This window comes from Mastomys coucha, unplaced genomic scaffold (genome assembly GCF_008632895.1).
Source record: "Mastomys coucha isolate ucsf_1 unplaced genomic scaffold, UCSF_Mcou_1 pScaffold2, whole genome shotgun sequence".
NCBI lineage: Eukaryota > Metazoa > Chordata > Mammalia > Rodentia > Muridae > Mastomys > Mastomys coucha.
The window spans coordinates 3,125,935-3,147,837 of NW_022196902.1; the positions used below are offsets into that span (position 1 = coordinate 3,125,935).

General features: G+C 37.9%; 1 protein-coding gene across 7 annotated transcripts in view; it reads right to left on the reverse strand.

Moving 5' to 3' along the window:
- Grm1 (glutamate metabotropic receptor 1) overlaps positions 1-21,903 on the reverse strand; it is a 443,300-nt gene that overhangs the window by 30,470 nt on the left and 390,927 nt on the right. For all 7 annotated transcript variants that reach the window (XM_031380374.1, XM_031380375.1, XM_031380378.1 and 4 more), the window contains 2 exons: positions 21,706-21,874; positions 13,385-13,511 (listed from right to left, as the gene is read on the reverse strand). In XM_031380374.1, the coding sequence (XP_031236234.1) occupies positions 13,385-13,511; positions 21,706-21,874 (296 nt within the window). The remainder of the gene's footprint in view (positions 1-13,384; positions 13,512-21,705; positions 21,875-21,903) is intronic.

The following is a 21,903-nucleotide window of genomic DNA, read 5'->3' on the forward strand; positions in this document are numbered from 1 at the left end:
TTGAGCAATTGTACTGATGCTTGCCAGTTCCTGGAGGCATAGCTATAAGCCGTATCCCTCATGATTTGTGGTATTTGTGTTGTTACAAGACTCCTCCATGTTACTCAGAGATTGCCTTCCCTGAATAACCATATCTCCAAACTTAGTGTTATGATAGTCAGATGTGACTTACTTGAACTTAGAAAGTACCTTTTCCTCCAGCTCCAGCATTGTAAGCAGTTGTCACCACACTGGTGAAACTTAATTCTACATCTTTTTGAAGAGAGGAACTACAAATGCCATGGTCATAACAAAATAGAATATGTTAATAAGAAAGAAACTAAGATTTATTTTTATTTTATGCAGCCCTTCTCTGTAAGCATATAAGGCTTATAGGCACATTTTAGCATTAGCAGGCTATTTTATGCATAATATAATTTGAATCTTGTAGACAATATTCATATTCTCTTGTTTACCACACATTTTTGTATTGCTTAAACTGCCATGTGCAGTCTGAGTCTGGTGGCTGGAGCTTTGAGTTAATAGCCCCTGATAGACATGCCAGAGAATGAAATCTCCCTCCACACTTCTCTGGAGTTGTGGGCATTGTGCTTCTAATTGCACCTTATTTTTTCCCTCCTAATGGAGAACAAAATTTGTTTTGCATTTCAGAGTGAAAAATAAAATGCTGTCATGCTCAGGAGACAATTCTTTCTCAAGAATCTATGTTTGGTCTGGACCAGTATTTCCCAAAACTGTGATACTAGAATCATTTTGATGAATCTAGAGAAAGATATTCTATAGCCAGAGAAAGGACCACTACCTACCACACACACACCCACACACACACACACACACACACACACACACACACACACACAACGTGGATCAGCAGAACCAATTCTACCTCTGTTCAGTCCATCAGCAACAATCCACTTCGGTGGACATGTTTCTGCGCGTTGACCATTGAGTGTTAGCCATTGTTTCTGATGATCAAGCAGCTGGGAAAAAGCTCTCATCAACATGGGAGTTCCAGTCAATCAACCACAGCCTCACATGAATACTTGCTTTTTCAGATGCCTACAGCTTATGCTCTGGAAACTCTTCAGTCCCTAAACTCCAAACTGTCTAAAACCCCACAGATCATGTACATGTCATCTGCACAGAGGAGCTTTATCTCCCAGGGGTAGCCACCTCTCTAGTATGTAGTTAGCAGAAAATTTTGCTTTTGTGTTCTTTCTGGTTTCTTTTTTGTTGTTGTTGTTCTTCTTCTAATTCACATATAGATGGTTCTCAGTTTGCATGAGGAATTGACTCTGTTCTCCCAATAATAGCAAATCTTGGAGATGCTCAAGACCTTTGTCTGAGATAATATTTGAATAAAACTATTTAGTCCCAGGACCCTCCAGTGACACCAAATATGCAGATACTTTTATCTCATATACTCTTACATATTGTCTTATAAGTTATACTCTTACTTAGGATGATATAATGTTTTTACATAACCTGTAGACACTTTCACATGTGCATAAATATCTGATAAGTATCATGCCTAGATTACTTATAATACCCAGAACAATATAGATATTATGTAAGTTGTTATTATGTCATATCATTTTAAGAAATAATGAGGAAAATGCTGAGTACACACACACACACACATACACATACACACACAAGCACACATATGCATATATATATATATATATATGTATATATATATATATATATATATATATATATAAAACCATGTGGTCTTACAGAAATGATACCAGTAACCATCGTAGAGTTAACAGTGCACTAGTCACCATGAAATGTCTTTGCCTCGTGGTTTCTCCCCTGAGCACATGAGACGCAAAATGTAGAGTTGACAGACAAGGACAGCTGGCTGAATATCTTTGGTTTTGCCTTCATTCATATTTCTAGAATATTCATCAAGATCACTTTGAAGATCTTCATTTGTCAAAATACTTATAGTGACCAATAGGTCACTCACGGAGTTATTTTCCTGATTCATGTTTTTCAAATTTCTTAAGCTCCTAAGGAGCAGCTCTCAGGCTCAAGCCATTCTACATACTACAGGTGAGACAGACCAAACAGTGTTTTAAGTAGGAAAATTTTTTTTCCTAAGATTTTGTTATTATTTCATTGTGACTAGTATTCCATTAGCTCTACAATGGTTACATGTGTCAGTTATACACTCAACATATATATGCTTTTCCTCATTATTTCTTAAACAATATAGCAGGATAACTACTTAAGTAGTATTTATATTATACTGAGTATTGTAAGTAATCTAGAATACTTAAATGCTTCTGTTCTATAATCTAGGAATTTGTGAATTTGACTTTGCTATTGTTTATTTAAATATACATACTTATTGCATGTGGTTATTTTGATGGGGTACACTGGTTTGGCTTTATTTATTTATTGGTTTGGCTTATCAAAACCAGATAGAGACATATATCATGGAAGATAGCATGATCCAAGCCAGCTCTGGGTAGTCATGCTTAGAAATGATTAAGCTAGTGACCAAGAAAAGTGACATGTGGAGGCTCCCATTTGTAGCTCCAGTATCTGAGAAGGATCAGTAGGAGTCTTGTTCTTAGTTCAAGTCCAGCTTAAATTCCAATGCAGGAAGGAGAAAATAAAGTAAAAGGCTAAAAATCATGTCTATCTAATGATTTTACTCCATGAACATCCCCAACACTCAAGAGTTCTGTCTTCAAACTCCTAAAAGGAGCAGTTCTTTAAACTATTTCAACTTAGCCCAGCAGTGGTGACACACACCTTTAATCCCAGCACTTTGGAGGCAGAGGCCGGCAAATTTCTGAGTTTGAGGCCAGCCTGGTCTACAGAGCAATTTCCAGGACAGCCAGGGCTACACAGAGAAACTCTGTCTTGAAAAACCGAAAAAAATTATTTCAACTTAATGAAACTTTAGGTACCTTGGATTAATAAAGCCATTCTGATAGGAAAACAAAAACAAAAACAAAAACAAAACAAACAAACAAACAAAAAACAACCCTTTGTCCCAAAGTATAACTAACACTTTAAAATTGTTATTAAATGACTATATTTTTCTGGGGCCAAGTCCTAGAAACTTAGAAGATGGGAAGACTTTTCAGCAAAGAGACACTATAGTTCTTGTACATGATCAAATCATAACTCCACTAGATATGGAAATACCAACATATTATATCCAGTTTAAGAAATAGCTCTTGCCTCAGAATCCCTGTAGAAAAGATACCACACAGAAACAAGGATTAGAACTCTGTATATAAATGTGGATTACCACAGGACCTAGGTTCTCACAAGTCCATCTGCAGATGAGAAGGATATACTCTGCTCTAGACAAATCTGCAACACAGGTGTATACAGTGCCAAAGAGAAAAGAGCCCAAGTAACTAAGCTATTTTTCCTAATCTACTGCTGCTTCCAGAAAGCAAAAGCCAGAAGCCAGTAGCTTTTGGCCCCAGAAGAGCAAATTCTTCTCTAAAGAGTTAAATTGCCAAAGATCAGCAGCGTTTAGCCCCAAATGCCAATGCCATGCTCCTTTTGTTGCCTGCCTCGGGAAATGGATGCCAGAATAGACCTTGGCTCCCTTAATATTTATGTCCTGTACAACTCCCGGTTTTCAATATGAATAGATTTTGACCTGTTTTTAATCTACAGGACATAGGAAAGTTGATGAGATATGACTTCTTGAATAATATTATATGTGATAACTTCCATCTTACTAGCCAACACTCTTGCTGACCATGGTAAACTAACCTGCCATTTTATTGTGGTCCATATGACAAAGGACTGAGGATAGATTCTGCACAACTACCCATACCAGATGGAGATCTTCATCCCAATAACCAATGGGAATTATGTCCTACAAACAACCACAGACACGAGTTTTGAAATCTAACTTTCTCCAAACATCAGATTAGACATTATACCTAGTCTTGTGAAAAATCCTTCAAAGCAGAGGACTAATTACATCCATGTTCAGGTTCCCAACCCATAAAGTTGTGTGATGATAACTATGTGATGGTTTAAGTAACTAGATTAAATTTGTTATATATAAGAGACAATTAACTCACATAATAAGCCATTTCCTTACTTCAATAGCCAACACTTAGGTCCTTGCTGGATTACTACTATAGTTGTAAACCAAATCAGTCAAGACATTGTTAGGCCTTCTACCACATCATGAAATCTAGTGTGCCCATACATATTAAATTCCTTTTATTATCAAAAACTGCCCAACATTTTCTGCTACTTAACTAACTAATTATAAATTACTGTATCTCCCTCCCATTTTCTTCTTTATGGTAGTCAAAAGAAAGTAAGTTTAAAAATCTTGAGTGATGAAGCAGAATCTCAGGGTTATGTTTACTTCAAGAAGAATTCCCACACCCAGTGTTGAAATCCTAGACCTTGATTTGCTGTCTTACTGTGTGTGCTCTATTAAAAGTAAAAGGGACTATTTTAGGGTTGATAAGCAATAAAACAGTCCTGTCCATATTATAAATATTGTGTCCCAACCTAAGTTCTTAGAGTAACTGAAATTTAGCATCATCTGTGGTCTGCAGGGTTGATGTAATAAAAAGGAGTAAAGATATATACTACTTGTGTACTTATTATTATAATTCTTTTATTCTTATTCCAACATTTGTAGAAACTGTTTTGAGAGAAACCTTGGATTCTTGCACCCTAGTCTAGTACTCTACAACTAAGCTATATCCATCCTTAGAAACATTTCTTTTTGAGTCTTTAAGTGACTTTAAAAAATAAACAGTAATATAAATTGTTTTATTTTAAAATGTTACCTAAAATAACCACTGTCATAAAGGTTGATTCATAGAAAAGAAAATATTATAAAAAGCACAAACACTCTAAAGTATGTTAGAAAGAGTTTTAATAGATAATCATGTGCTATGGAAGGATTATTCTGATTTTTTTTTGAAAAAGTCCTTATCAAGAATCTCACATAAAAGAAAATAATTTGTTTATAATAGGAAATAATTTGGTACATTAATACAGCCATAAACACATGACCGGGGAAGACAGTCTCTAGAGGGGACCTTGTTATTGTTGTTCAGTTAAATTGACATGGTGTCAAACCACCATGTCAATATTTTAGCTTACACCTATAGACAAGTACTAGGCTCAGCCTTGACAGCAGCAAATGAGGAGACCTGTCACTGCTTGATGTGCTGAGAATAAGTTACAGTTGAAGACTCAGCCCTAAACAAGACATTTATCCCATCCCCACTAATGTTTGATGAATGTGGTAGAAAAGAGGGTGAGAAGACAGCCATGTTATATGGGGAAGAACTGAGAACTGCCATCATTGAGCCACGATGGAGCAATTACAAATGTGAACATAGGGCAGCAGTGGCTACCTACACTGTTCCTGCACAAGACCCACCTTTTCGATAGTCAGTTATGGGAGGCTCATGGAATCCTACCCTCTCCACTGACACCTTGGCTACTAGTATATTCTGAAAGAGGGAGAATCATTGTCTCAACTGGATACCCACTGTGAACCCAAACATGTTCTAATGAGGAGTTCCAAACCCAGAGCCACGCAGACAGCTCTGGCAAAACTCTGTGGATGACAAAGCAAGCAAGCAAGCAAACAAACAAAAAATGCGAGAAAGGGATTTGTCAGAGGGCATACAGGGCCAAGGAGGACATGAGGGAGGGTGAGAGCCATCAGACTGCTTTATATACACGTATGGAACTGTCAAAGAACAACTTTGATACAATCTCTAAAGATTATTGTATATGTTATACTTTTGCATTCTCCACTTATTCATGTATACCTTACTGATTTAAAGCTATACAAAGCTGACTCCATCTTTACTGTTTCTCGTACTAGTAATAGGATTCAGTTTAAGCTAAGACTTTTCTAGGCAGTCGGCATCTCTATTATAATGGCTTAATGACAGCCAGCAATACTGTTAGTTTGGATCATTTGAGAAATGATATGCAGGCAAATCACACTCACTTTTCTGATTCATTTCACAAGGGCTAAGATTTCATGAGTTCACAAATCTGAAAAAAATTTTCAAAAGCTCGCAAAACACATTCATGAAATGCTTTCATTTAAAAGCAAAACGGATACCACAGCAAAAGACAGGCAACACGTCAGCACCACCAATCAAAAGAGATCCAGGTGCAAGCTCTAATTCATCCACAGAGATGTCCCATTAAGAGTGCGTACTGCAAGATCTATCTGAAGAATGTCAGCTTTGAGACAGCTCAAGGCAGAAAAATCAGTTAGGCCTTTCAGGGAAGGGCTGCACTGGCTGTCACCAGGGATATTTCAAAGTTTGCATCTTACAAATTCTGGCTCCTATAATATTGTCAAAACGTGAAGAAAAATAATCTCCACAAAAGACCATAAAATTGTCCAAATCTAGCTACACAACTGTCCTGAAGAATGCACCATTCACCATTAAAGGAAAATGTCTTTGTCCTTGAAACAGACCTGGCATTCTTGTGCAGTAGCAGGAGTAGTTTATCATAATAAAAACCCAAGCTCAGGCTTTGCCCCTCCAATGAGATCACAGATCACTTTTCCTACCAGCGAGATGCTAGATTCTTCGCACATGGGGAAGTCAGTCTCTTGAATGTCAATCAGATCCACCTAAGGCAGTCACCTGGAACTTAGGAATACGTTATGTCTTGAATAGGTTTCTTCAAGATTGGCATTTTCTCCTCTTTACTTTCCCTTCATTCAAACATCTTAAAATTAGGAAGAGCCGGGTGGTGGGTGGCACACACCTTTAATCCCAGCACTTGGGAGGCAGAGGCAGGCAGATTTCTGAGTTTGGGCCCAGCCTGGTCTACAGAGTGAGTTCCAGGACAGCCAAGGCTGTACAGAGAAACCCTCTCTCGAAAAACCAAAAGAAAAAAATTAGGAAGCATTCAATTTACCATCTTGAGGAAACTGGTTCTAATATCCAACTCTGTCATACATGTAATATTAGTGAGATTATGATCCTGTTTTGAAGTTTTAAAGTTATGGCACTCCTTTGGGAGAGCATCTTAAGGCATCCTGCAATGGATGGCAAGTAGTGATTTATCATACCTGACACCCCCGACCCCATACAAAAGAAAACTTTTAACCCAGAATTGCTTCTGTCTAAAAAAAAAAAAAATATGGGGACTAAGTGTGGAACAGAGACTGCAGGAAAGGCCATCCACCTGGGGATCCATGCCATATGCAGCCACCAAACCCAGACACTATTGCTAATGCCAAGAAGTGGTTTCTGACAGGAGCCTGATATAGCTGTCTCCTGAGAGGTTCTGCCAGAGCCTGACAAATACAGAGGCAGATGCTCACAGCCAACCATTGGACTGAGCACAGGGACCCCAATGGAAGAGTTAGGGAAAGGACCCAAGGAGCTGAAGGTTTGCAACCCCACAGTAAGAACAAGAATATCAACCAATCAGACTCTTCATAGCTCCCAGGGACTAAACTACCAACCAAGGAGTACACATGAATACACATGGGACCCGTGGCTCCAGCTGCATATGTAGCAGAAGATGGCATTATCTGGCATGAATGGGAGGAGGGGCCCTTGGTCCTGTGAAGGCTTGATGTCTCAGTGTAGGGGAATGCCAAGGTGGTGAGGTGGGAGTGGTTGGCTAGCACCCTCATAGAAGCAGGGGAGGGGGGATGGGATAAGGGGATTTGAGGTGGAAGGGAACAGGGGAAAGGGGATAACATTTGAAATGCAAACAAATAAAATATCCAGTAAAAAAAGAAATTTTAAAAAAGAAAGTAAAAAACAAAAGAAAACCAAACCAACCAAACAAACAAACAAAACACCAAAAGAAAACTTAAAAACAATTGTTTGTATGACAACCAGAGCTCCCAAAACAGGGCAGCTTGGCAAATGTACATGGCCAGTCATTCAAAGAGTCAGAGGCATTATGCAAGTTAGCCTTCAAGCAGGCATCAAATCACTCAGTACACTCAGACAAGTGGCAATAACTCCGATTCCAGCACCAGAGGCTACTTCTCATCAGTGAACCACATATTTCAGAGTTTATAATATCCAAGTGCATTCGGAGGCTAAAATGGAATATCATATTTCTTTTTAATTAGGCCAAGTCACACATAACACTGATTTAGAAATAAAGGCAATAATTATTTTACTCCAATTATCATACATAAATTTATAATGTTTATAATACTATTTCATGATAATATTACCAAAATTCTTTCTTCAATGTATTTCCTTAATATCAGTTACCTACAAAGTGGATATCTACTTATCATTCATTGTATAGTTTAGATGTTCATTCTATTAGGGCCCCCTTTCCTTTCAAAAAACAATAATTGCTTCTTGCCATGTATATATATATCATGTGGTGCACAAGGCCATACTGTGGGATTTAGCTCACTGCTTACATATTTAGTCTCTTGTAATGGTTCTTATGTGCTTATGTGCTTACTTCAGTTTCTTCAAAACTATTTGGGTACAAAATGATTGGTGAGATATATTGTAGAATTAAGTAGATAAATGATAGAGAAATAGAGATAGATAGATAGATGATAGATAGATAGATAGATAGATAGATAGATAGATAGATAGATAGATAATAGGGTAGAGGTCATGATTGGCCAATGGAGAAAATAAGTAAAGATAGCTAACTTTTCTTCTTTTTTTAATGAAAAATTTAGTATAGACTGCCTTTTAAAGAATTTTTATATCATTTGATATTTTAGAACAAATTAGCATTATTGCTTCACTTTTAATTGGTCCATGAATTATTAAATCCATGTCAAGTCCTATATCATCATGGAAAAGAATCATGTTTATGAGTTATAAGAATTGAAGCATGAAATGTATGCACAGAATTAAGATGCACATACCCCAGAAGAAAATGCAAAAAGCCCAAGAGCTTTCAAATGCACTTCCTTTGAGAATTCACCAATGTCTTCTCAGACCCAGAAAAAACATGATAATGAATATTTAAATCACTTATAAATATTGGTGTTCATTGATGAGAATCTTTGCCATCTTTAAAGTTGATTTCAGTACATTTTTACAAACCTCATCTTCAGCAATGTCAATCATTTCTTAGAGAAAATCACTTCTTAACAGAAATTTTACATTAAAAAATAAACACCCATCAAAAAAAAACCCACTGAAAGCCACTGACTTTACTCTTCTAAATATTTCTACTGATTTTTGGTATTCTTTATCAGTGGGGTTTCTCTTTTCACAACTACCGCTACCATGGCAACACCAAAACCGCATTGCCATGTGTTATGCTCTCGCTCTGTGTTTGACATGACCCCAAGTAAGTGACAAGCAGGATCTAATTTTCTGCTCATGTGTAAAACTAATAAGAATGTTGAAACAATAGGTGTCACTAACACATAATTATAAATTAGTATGAGAGATGTATGTGCTGAAGATATTGAGGGTAGCAATTGCAAAAATAGTCTGTATATATAGTGGAATAGTGGCTGGCTTTAGGGGAGAAGGCAATGAGCTGCTACATGGCTCAACTCATTTGAATGTTAAGGTACCTTTATGTATACAAAATACATTTAATATGGTCAATCTTTATAAAGGCATCTGTTCTGGCATTCATCTAATTTAAGGTCATGGAGAAATTTTTTCATATTTTGTCAAGATAAAGTTCTAATTAATAGAAAGAGATATCTGATAATATATAGGTAATAGACTCACAGTGTGGAAATCCAAGAAATTTAATATGTGACTGGGTTCCACTATGACTACTTGGTGTGGTGGTATATCCCTGTAACTCCAGAACTCTCAGGGGAGGCTAAGATGGGAGGGTCATTATTTTAAGGCCAGCCTGGACTACGAAATCAGGGCTATTCAAGGGAAGTGTGATTTGGTCTCAAAGATACAATCAGAAAGTATCACAACATACTAAATCTTTTTACAAATTGATGTTTTAAAATTTCCATGTATGTGTGTGGGAAGTGTGTGTGTGTGTGTGTGTGTGTGTTCATGCATGTGTGTGCATGAGCACATGCATGCACTCATCACACCTAACAAACACCATGATGATATATGCGAAGGCCGGAAAACAACTTGTAGAATTTTCTTCTTTCCTTTCTTTCAGGAATTACACTTGAGTCAGACATTTTTGTGGCAACCACTTTAACCTACTGTGGCGCTTTACCAGCCCTTTAAAATGTATTTTAAGGTGTAGATAGTTCATTTTCATGCGTGAACAAAGTCCTAACTCATATGAAACTAGAGCAGTAGGAAAGGTTCAGAAAAGTTCAAAAGTATGCAGACGGAGGAGGAAAAACCCTCCTGTCCCTCAAAGTCAGTAATTTGCCTTCTGAGAACAACCCCAGAAAGGCTTTTACACACAGCTCTGTCAGCTGAGATCTCCTTCAACTCGCTGGAAGAGGAGACTGGGTGCTACAGTCAGCTCCAGCTCTCAAACACAATGGCTCTTTGAGGAAAAGTGGATGAGCAGGAAGCGCCAGCTGTGGAAAAGGAGAAAACTAGAGAGACATGTGTGTGATAGGAAGGCCTGAGTCCAAAGAAAGACCCAAGAAACAAGTATGCCATGCAGTGTCTGTCTGCAACCCTGAAGTGTGTCATGTAGCCACTGGGCACAGGAGGGAGATAAACTGCACTCATTTTCTAATTCTCTACATTGAACAGACACAAATTATCACTTTGCTCTTACATATTATCTTTTCCCCACTGTGCTTTTTTTAAAAAATAGTTTTCTTTTCCCCTAAATCATTTGTAAAAAATAGTTTTCTTTTCCCATAAATCACTCAGTACTCTCTTGATCCGGGAAGCCCTAAAAATTCATTCAGGATAAAAGTTCAAATATTCACATTCACCAAAAGGACAGAAATGACTCTTGGCCATGAAGGGAATGCATGGCTAAAAAGAAAGCAAATATTTGGGAGGTGTCACTTTAAAAGAGCAATGTGTGCTGCTCCAGTTGTGTAATGGTGGAGCTGGTAGGTATGCCTAGGCTGTCATAGCGTGGCACAAGAGGGGACACAATATCAGCTGCCCAAAAAGTATCTGGAGGCACGTGTTTAATAATTCTGATAGTAATGTCAAGCTGAAGAGTTTAGATGTAGATTCTCTAGTCATCAAACATATATCCATGAAGAAAGCACCCAGAATATGTTGCTGAACCAGAGGAACCTGTGGTGGGTTAACACATGCATGATCTCTCTCCTGCCTCGGTAAGATGATTCTCACTGAACAGGAGTACATTGTTCCTAAGCCAGGAATGGAAACTCCAAAGAAGAAAAGGATACCTTGGGAAAAACACAAAAGAGACAAGACCTTAAGGCACCAGAATGAACTCAGCCTAAAGTACAAGTAATAAAACTATTCTTTTACAATGTCATGTGTAAATGCTCTTCAATCACGGCGTCCATAATTTACCCCTTACTTTCTTTCATCTCTTCTTTCTTACATCTCCTTTGATGTAGCTCTGTGCTCTGTGCTCGTGACACACTGAATTTAATTAAGGTTGCCTGTGTAAGAAAGGGCATTTATTGCGTCCAAATATACTAGGTCCCACACCAGAACTAGAGGACAAGACTCTGGAGGGGAGCATTTGTTGGATAGCTTTTAGGTATATGAAAACTTTCAAGTTTGCTTTTAGGTAGAGAATTATGGATAAAGGAAAGAAAAAGTGTTGTCAATTCCATTGCTGCCTTTAAAAAGATTATATTCTGATCTAACTTGCTTTCTTTGGAAAAGATCTTTGCACCAAGTGATTTTTGATACTCACTTAGATTTGACTCTAACAAGGCTAACATTTCATGAGGTTGTGCCATTTTAAGTATAATTTTAGCTATATGACCTATTTCTACTGATCTGACTATTCTTTTAAAACTATATTTGGGGGAAGTCATGCATTTAACTTTCATATTTTTCTTTAGAATGAAGCAAAAAAGCCAGCATCCATTAGCATTTTCACCTCTTGGAGATTTCCAAAGGCACCCAGGGAGTCATGGGATCAGGAGTTCATGGCTTGGCTTTCTTCACTTTTTGCACACAGCTTTGTGCCTCTAGATTTCTTCTATTTCCTCTCAGATGAATGGTTAGTGCACCAAGTCAATATTTAGCCATATGTCAAAGTTTCTAGGACTATAGACTAAAAATTATGTGAATAATTTTGAAATATTTCTCTTGTGAGTTTATACCAGGGACTATGAAAACAAAATTAACTGTATGGACATTGTTTTTTTTAAAAGGTGTGTATTTGTGCATGTGTGTGTATATGTGTGTGTGTGTGTGTGTGTGTGTATGTGTGTGTGTGTGTTTACAAGGTAAGAACATCCCATCTCCATTGATTTTACTTCCAAAGAGTTTCTTACATCCAGTTATTCCCCTTCTCTCTTTTGCTGTTCTAGTCCACATCCCGTGAGATGCCTCCTTGGTATCATAGCAGCAGCCCCCTCTTGGCTGTTTCCAGATTTGTCTGCCTTCAACATTGCCATTAGATCCATAGATATACAAGCATGTATATGCTGCCATTCCCTAGCTTAAAACAATCCAGTGCCGGAAGCCAGAATGCCAAGGTGTAAACACAGGCAAGGACAGAGAAAAATAACAACAATCACCATGAGTATCCTACAAAGTCCCATTTCTTAACATTTGGGGTGTCCACCAACCAAACCAGTGTATGTATTCCATGGGTTGTCCTACTTCTATTATAAGCTTTCAATTCTCATGCATCATCTCCTTGCTTGCCTCAGAAGCTTCATGTACTGTATAAGCAACTTTTCACATTAATTGTTTTATTATCTTCCCTTTTCATTTCTTCCCTAACAGATTTTAAGCAAAATAAACACTAAGATTGTAGCTAGTCCTGGTGACTCAACTAAAATTTCAGTATCTCAATATCTGAAAGTACGGACCAGGAGAATTACCATGAATGCAATGCCAAGATGGACACACACACACACACACACACACACACACATGCACTTGCTCACATACATACACACAAGGGCATACAAGAGCCAAGAGCAAAAGGCTAGGTAGGATTGGTGCTCATTTACCTATGTATCTTTAGGGATTGCAGTAGCAGCTTACGTACACACAGATGTCCAAGAAATGATAGCGAATATAAATTCAGTGGGCTTGAAATGTCTCCCAATAACATTTTGAAAAGAAGAAATAGAAAATATCTCTGAAACAGAATATCCCACTGCATTTCCACTTACGTGTACTCAGGTGGAAATGAACTTCATTTTCAATGCAGGGAATGAGAACTTCAAAGGGCTTGTATGTAGTACTCTACACTGTAGCTCTACAAACAACTCTACAAAGTGTGTAGCAGAAGGCAGAAGTGAAAAGACGCAGTCGGTTGATGAGTCCTCTCAGGAGGGCAGTGTTACAAGGGAGCCTGATCGTACCTGTGAGCTCTGCGTTGGGCCACCACCCCAGGTCACAGGCTCTGCAGGTGAACTCATCTTGCACAAACTCGTTCTCTTTGCAGGCCGTGCAGATCCAGCAGCAGCTCACTTCCCCTTTCCGTATGACCTGCAAGACAGGAAGGTGTTGCTTAATGAGAAGTCGGCTCCCAGACAAGCTCATGTTTTAGGTGAGGACTTGTCTTCACAAGAACTTTGAAAAATCTCCTGCCTGCTAAAGAGACCTGGAGAAGGTTTGAAAATCCCATGAATGCAGAGATCAGGAGTGGAGGCCAACTCACTGCATCTTGAGTTTGGAAGTCATTCAATAGAAATTTCATACAAAGTGAGTACATTATGGACTACATTATTTCTGTAGCATTGTTAAGAAATAAGACTATAATTAGGGCAGAGTGATATACACCTTCAACCCCAGCACTCGGGGGGCAGAGGTAGATATGTCTCTATGAGGTCAAGGCCACCTAGTTTACAAAGTAAATTCTAAGTGAATCAGAGCTACATAGTGAGACCCCCATCTCAAATAAACAGAAGTTTAACTATATCCTTATTTGTTTACGTTAACATTTATTAATTCTTTTAAAAAGAAAATAAGATATATTTTCCTCTGGGAAAGATTTTTTTCATTCTTTAAATATACTGCGACAATACTGTGGGAAGGCAGAGATGGACCCAGAATGGCTAGCTACCTCCCAGGTTAGACCCATGCTTATTCATTTGGTATTATTTTGATACTTTTCTCTGTATGTGTATGAATGACGGAACCTAGAGATAGGCTTCTTTTATTGAGACATCAGAAACAATATCATTTGATGTTCTTCCTGTTTATGAGTTAAGTGTTCCAAATTTCTAAAAAAAAAAAAAAAAATGACTAAGAAGTTTGGACCAGACACATATGCGAAGGCACAGCACGTTGCATTTCTCCTTATCTCTGTCTCTGTCTCTGTCTCTGTCTCCCTCCTTCCCTCCCTTCTCTCTCTCTCTCTCTCTCTCTCTCTCTCTCTCTCTCTCTCTCTCTCTCTCTCTCATTAAGAAGTTTTCAACTATATCTAGCAGGCATTTAGTTCCTTACGAATTAGTATTCTCCACTTTTGGAACTTGGCTTCGGCAGGTACTATCTGACCTTTGACCCTATGATGTCATCTTTCATCTACAAATGTGTTGGGCCACGTTCACTGCTCTCCAAAGATGTCCCTGACCCATGGGCTGAGGGCCAGATGTATTGGCTACATAGCCAGTCTGTTCCAGAAACTTTTCAAGCTCACAAATAATTTCTGCTTCTTCCAGTTCTTCACCCAATTCTGTGTATATCCAAGAGGACAGCTCCGTTTTGCCTGATGGGGACTGCAATAGTTTCTGGCTGTGCCAGTTCTGAGAATTTACTCTCCTGGCCATCGCCCTTTGCCTGGACTCTTCGGACTCCCATGCTTTCAGGCAGATTGACAGTCAAGTACCCAAGGAAAGTCCTGTGGTCATTTCTGGGATTGTTTATTTATTTTCTGCAGAGCTCCATCATCTTGTTTCTCTGTATTGCAGAGTGTAGCTCCCTTGGCTTTTCCAAACTCAGATTCTGTCTTATTGAATTAGCAAGATGACCAAACTCTGTGTTCTATGGAGCTGAACAATCAGGAGACTGCCTCCAGGCAGGAAGCCTGAGTGGCTTTTGGATTCTCCTTGCACATTTTTTTTTTCACTTCCATGACATCAAGGTCGCATGCTGTCTTCCAATGTCAAGACACAGTAGTTTCAAATGCTTTCTCATGCTTCCTCATTGTTTATGTCAGAAGGCACGGGCTGCACACTATAACTGCCTCATGTAACGTACAGAAGTTCTTTGCTTGCACATTAAAAAAACCCACGCATTCCCACATGTAAAGTCAAAATTAAGCTGTAAATATTGCCGTAATTTAAAGTGAGAGAGACACCTGAGCCTTTATAAATCTGGAACTATTTTATGGTGGGGTTGAAATTGATACCATCAGTTTAGAATTGCAGGAAAGGATCAAATGACAATATTTTCAAAAAATGTAAAAAGTTTTTCTTTTCTTATTTTGCTTTCAGATGGGTTTTTGAGAGTGCAGTGAAATTTAGTATTTTTTGAAAAATAATTTCAGTTAGCCTCAAAATAGGTATGGAAATTTTACATTGCAAACAAGAATGCCTTCCTAAATAGGAAGATAATTTTTTAATTAATAAATGAATATTGATTCCTTATTTTAATTAAGTCAACTAGTAATAGCCAATGTAAAATACTGTGTATCAGTCCAACCAGCTTTACTCTTTCATTTCCTATTTAAAGTAATATGTTATTTAGGGACATTCAAAAGATAATACTAAATAAATTTATCCACTGTACTTTCCATATCCTTTTTTCCATATCCATACGTCTCAGAATTTTAGCTCCTCACACAAACCTTTGAGATCAAAATAGTACAAGCTCATTGGATAGTAGACTATCAAGAATGTTGATAGAACATTCCTGACTTTAAATTTTGTGGACATATTACAACTTTTCCATCATTGCAGTAAGGAGACAGTAAAGCTTATCAAACTCCCATGTAGCTGAATTCATATAATACAAATTTTACATTCTATCACATGGCTGAAGTTGCTTTTTCCCCTAGAGGACATTAAAATGTGCTACTGACAAGTGTATTAGAAATTAGTATAGGGCTATTATAATATTCCAACACCTCTGTTTCTACTTTTCTGTTAAATAACATGGACTTTAGATAAAATCTGTTTTGTATAGCTATTTCTGTATAAAGCAGCAGGAAAAGTTGGCAATAAGTAGTAGAAATATACACATATACATAAAAAGAGTCATAAAGTCTATCTATGCTTAATCTTATCATGTTTTTAATGTTATCAGGGAGAAACAAAAACATATTAGTTGCTTGATAATTTTGCTCAAGAATGAGTATCCAGTCTCCCAAATAAACAACATCTTTTAGAGAATAATTCTGAAATTGGACAGAATAAGCAACTGTAATACACAGCTACTTAACAGTGGTTTAAAAAAAATAGGAAAATGTGCAAAGAAAAACAACAAAGCTTAAAATATAGTTATTAAGGGTCACTTTGCAAAGATGATCAGAGAAGACATAAGTCACATGGTACTCTAAATCCCTATCGTGCTGCAATACATGCTCTAAAACAACCCACTGACTTTTTTAATAATGTCCTGTGTTGAAAGAAGATAATAGTGTAAATTTAAAGAATCAAGACTACAAGCTTATTTTTAAAGACATTATCTGGAAATCTGAGAAATCAAATCCTGTAGTGGTGTAGCCAGAAATTCTCAGAGCACACACCTAAGGATTCCCCCATTCAAGTTAGGAGCAAATATAAGGGGTTGCTTAATGGACTCTTTAAGCTACCTTGTACCTATAAGAATATCTGACATCACATTGAAAAACATCATGTGCCCTATAGTTTGGTACTCAACAAATCTGCCTCTGCCCTTTTTGCTCACTCATAAATACAAACAAAAACAAAACAAAATAATATAACAACAACAACCCTCAGAGTGATATACAAGGCTAAAGGCTGATCAAGGTGAAGGTGCTGTCTATCATTTCAAATCAAACAATTCTCTGAGGTTCATATTTCTATTTTCATTTGAAACTTGCCTTCTACCTCTCTAATAGAAAATAAAAAAAATAGATTAGCCAAAATCAAGAGTCGGAAAAATGATTCCAGTATTGAAGACTATAGTTTAGATATGTGGCTGGGCAAAACAAAAGAAAACAAAACAAAATTGTTTTACTGCACAACAAAAGGCATTGTGTGGTTAGGAAATATAATCATGCATACCATGTTCACTAGAACATGTAAAGATGAGAAGAAAGCTCTCTTCTTTTATCCCAACCTCTATCTCAAACTCAGAGTCTTGGAAACACTCTGCATATATAGATGCATATATAGATGCACTTAAAGGGAGAAGATATGAGATAGAGATAGATAGACAGATAGATAGATAGATAGATAGATAGATAGATAGATAGATAGATAGATAGATAGTGCTTGAGCAGAGGCTCTGTAAAAAGCAATCTCTATAAAATCTCTTCATTTTCTAGCACTCTTCTTTGTCTCTATGAAACTTCCCCTACACATACTCCCTTCACAAACGCTTATTTGCTTACTTCTGGACCTTCTTCCCTTCGTATTTTTCAAGTGGATCACTGTTTATGTTTTTATTGTGAACTGTTGAAAATCCAGTGCTTAGAAATTGAAATCCACACTTAGAGGCAACATGCCAGTTCACATAACAACAGAGTCGAACAACATGTGGCCGTGGGATGATAAGAGCTTTGGGTTGGCTCTCAGCCCAGCTTCAGAACATTCTAGATACAAGAACTGAGAAGCAAGAGAGTGAACCTCTCTAGGTCTCAGATCCATCATCTATAAAGCAGAGCCAGTAACACCTCCTCTGTAAGAGTCACTTCAGCCAGTAACTTGTAAGGAATCCATTGTATTTAGACAAGGACTTGCTGGGTGAATCTGAGTTCCAGACTTGGTTCCTTCTTCCTTCCCTCCTCTCTCTAACCTTCCTATGACTTCCTACACCTTCCTGTTCCTTCAGTTCTCACTTTCTCTGTTTCTTTGTTCTTGCTTGTCTGGATAGAATCGCCCAATAACAAATTACCACTGAAGTCCAGTGTAGTTCAATGAAACCTGTGAGATCTCATCCCCACTCTCTGCTGGATCCATTTGGCATGCAAGAAGTACAAAGGACAAGAACACAGAAAACAGGGTATGTTTTCCCTCCCCACCCCACTATACACAAGAGGGTCTCTGAACAAGACCCTGAATCCTTCCATTGTCCTTCTATTCCAAGAAAACTAATGGAGTCACACTGTTCCTTATCCTGGGGTGCTGTTGACCTCCTCCCCCACTCATTGGGGTTCTCTTGGTGTCCCCTTATAGCTTTATATCCAGTAACCTATATTAAATAGCCTCTATTAAACCATATGGCATAGACTCTTTTGACCTGACTAGATCTTTAAATAATAATAATAAAGATATTTTATTTACCTTGTCCAGAATTGGTTCTCTCAAAAAAGCATTGGCACCATAAGATATTATTTTTATAAGCTAAATATCTCTAAAGATAAGTAGCAGAAAATAGGTTTTTTAATAGCATCAAAAGAAATTGTTATAATAAAGTTTTATGGATTCTCAGAAAAGATATGAAATTATTGCCTTAGCATTTATAGTATTTGATGCTTAGAAGGGGTTGTCTTTTCTTTTAAAGCTCCACTTCCCAGTTTATAGAAATACATGTCTTATGATCCTTTTCAGGCTAACTCTCTTTACAATGGCTACTGGGATCTAGCTTTCTATCCTAGACCTGGTAGGTGGCAAATTAGTGGTGTTAGAATACAAGTGCTATTATTTAGTTATGGGATTCAGATTTTATTGTTTCTCTACTTTCAAAGGTATTTATGGGAAACAAACACATATCTCCCCCATCCAGGTGCTACTGAGAGCAGTATATTTTTATCTCGCAGAGTACAAAATATTTCTAAAATTGGTCCCTGAGAGATTTGCATTTATAGTGAGTACTCTGTAATGGCTCAGCCATGATTACTAGGATCTCCCATGATAACATCATATGGATGTATCACAGAAATGCTTTCAGAAAGAATTCAGCATCTACACAGGCAGATATATGCAAGCAGCCTTGCCTCTGAACTTGGACAGGAAAAAAAGCCTTTCTTCTGGAATGTGCAATTGAAATAAATATGTATGCTATGTGAGCACCCAATCACAGCCTGTTAAGGAGTGAGTGTGAGGAGGGACTGTAAAGGGATCTGAAATATGGTAAATTATTGAGAAAAGGGCTGTTTATCATGCCAGTTTTATCCCCTACATTATACCTTGAAAAATAAAATCATTCCATTAACTGTTCTGTAGTAGTCATCTGTATAGCCAACTCAGGGTCCGTTAGAATAGAAGAAAGCCAGAAAGACACTGAGGTGGGGTTTCTCAGTTCTCCCCACATTGAGTTTTCCAATGTTCTGTCTTTCCTCTACATCCAAAAGCAACTAACCAAACAAGTGATCCCACTATACCAAGAATCCATTAGTCTGATACCTCATAGTAACAGTCAAGGGGAATTTTGATGCCTCTGGATCTCAAAAAACATACTCCTAAGTTCCACCAGATGGCCTCAAGAGAAAGAGTTCCATCTAGACAAGAAGTAGATGGCTAGTGAGAAGCAGAGCTGTTTGTTCGTGTATGGTGGCTCAGGTGGAGTCACACTTAGACAAATGAAATATTTCTACATAGACTAGAAATCATCAGACTTCTTTACCACACACTGCCCAGACCATGGTCGGCTCCCTGGCAAATATGGTCTGCTGAACTGGCCCATGTTCTGTTCCTAAAACAAAATACTAGAAGTTACAAAACATTTGTAAACAAGAGAGATATATTTAGTTCGTGGCTTTCATGGCTGGAAGTCTAAGATAGAACTGAAATATTTGGCTGCTCATGGGGCTTCTTTGGGCTACATCATGACAACAAGGAGACTGGTTGCTTGTAGAAGAGTCTAAACACACAAGTGGCCTTAGCTTATAACATACTGCTGTCATGATAAGTCACTGCGTGAGACAAATGATGATTACTAATTTCTTGTGGGAGTGATGTCCACAGTGACTTACCTATATACCTCTTAAAGGTCCCTCCACCTCTCCACATGATCACACTAAGTGCCAATGCATGAACCTCAGTGGTACACACACAAATTATAACACCCACAACCTAAGGGGTTAACCATGGTCATGCTGGCCCTAATAAGAGTACACCATTACTCTATGGATCTAGCTGCCATTGAGTATAACTGGTTTTAAAGTAACTTCCTCAGAGAAAGCACAAGATAATTATTACAGTTGATCTCAGAACTTCATTATTTCCTCAAAGTGTCTAGAGCTATCAAGAGTTATTCCTCCCTGGCAACTTTTCTCACCTGCTTCATGCTCTTAAAGGTTCCAGACCCTCCAATATTTCTAATAGCTCATATGAGGCTTCTCAATTTTCCTCAGAAAACCTTAGGCTACGCTATGGCCTCAGGAGACATAAGCACCCCGAGTATTATTCCTCAGTATACTTTGGATCACCTCCTGCAGAGGACTGGGTCTGAAGCTTTCAGGCAGAGTGAAGAATCTTGATGACACAGGAAGGGGTCCAGAGCTTCACACAAGATCGACTCCAGCCCCAGCTGTGCCTTGCGACATTTACGTGACAGCTTGTCTGCTTTTCTGAGGTGAATCACAGCAAATTAGAGCTGGGGAAGACCTATTAGTTCATCCAAACGGCATGCCTGCCAGCTCATTGTTCCTTCCCTATACGCCATTGCTTCCTGCATCATCCAGTTAGAGTATAAAGAGCCTGGACCTAAACCCGTCCTCAATTGAACATTCTCTCCAGCACAACCATGAAGAAATCCTGTATTTAGTATTTATTTTCTCTAGTTTTCTGCAGATAGTAAGATTACCAGCTACTTACTCCCTCTTCCCTGATAGCCTCTGGATATAATTAAAACTTGGAGTCCCTCTTTGTTTAAAAATAATCCATTTCAGGAGGACCAAAGTACTGGGTAGGGAAAGGGAAATTCTGTTCACAGTATATGCATTGTTTTGATTTTCCTTATCCCTATGATTGATTGCCATTTTAACTATATTCTTGGCATTGTCTGGCTTTTGCCTTCTTTAAAGAATAGCTGGAACTATGACTAAGAGACATTACTGGCTACAACTCAAGTTGGGTCACACGGAAGTTTGATATATGTATGCATTGTGTAATGATTGTCACAATGAAATTCATTAACACATCCATCACAATCTGTGTTGTGCTTCAGATCCCCAGAGCTTTCTTTAGTAATAGCTGCCACTATGACTAAGCACAATGACTGGTTTCCACACTTGCTTTTGTTTAGAGTTTTAATGCTGTTATTCATCTTCTTGCTGCCTACATTATATGGAAGTCCCCAGTCTATCATTGCTACTAAAATAAAAACTTAAACTATTTCAGTAGTTTACATAGTTCTTAACTAAATATCTAGATCTCTAAAATCATCAAAATATGCTTATCTAAATATATAAAAATGTGTATCCTAGCCTAATAGTTGCCTAAGCCTCAACCTCAACCTTGTTTTGCAATTCTAGCTAAACATAAGGGTAGCCATCTAGGTACTCTTTCTGGATAGTCTCGTTTAAAAAAAAAATATCTGTTTTTCTTTGCTATCGCTAAGGTGGTGAATTTCTTTGCAAATAATGTCCAGGGATGCATTTATGCCTTACCTTAATCTGACCCTTTAAGCAAGGCTCACTGCACACAGATCGTACCATTCCGCTTTTGTTCATCTGGATTTTGTAATCATCGATATTCAGCACACCTTCATGCCAGGTTCCCACATGGACATAGTCATAGCGATTAGCCTCCGTGTACTGCAGATTCATAATGTCATACCTAGCAAAGAAAATAAATACATGTGAGTC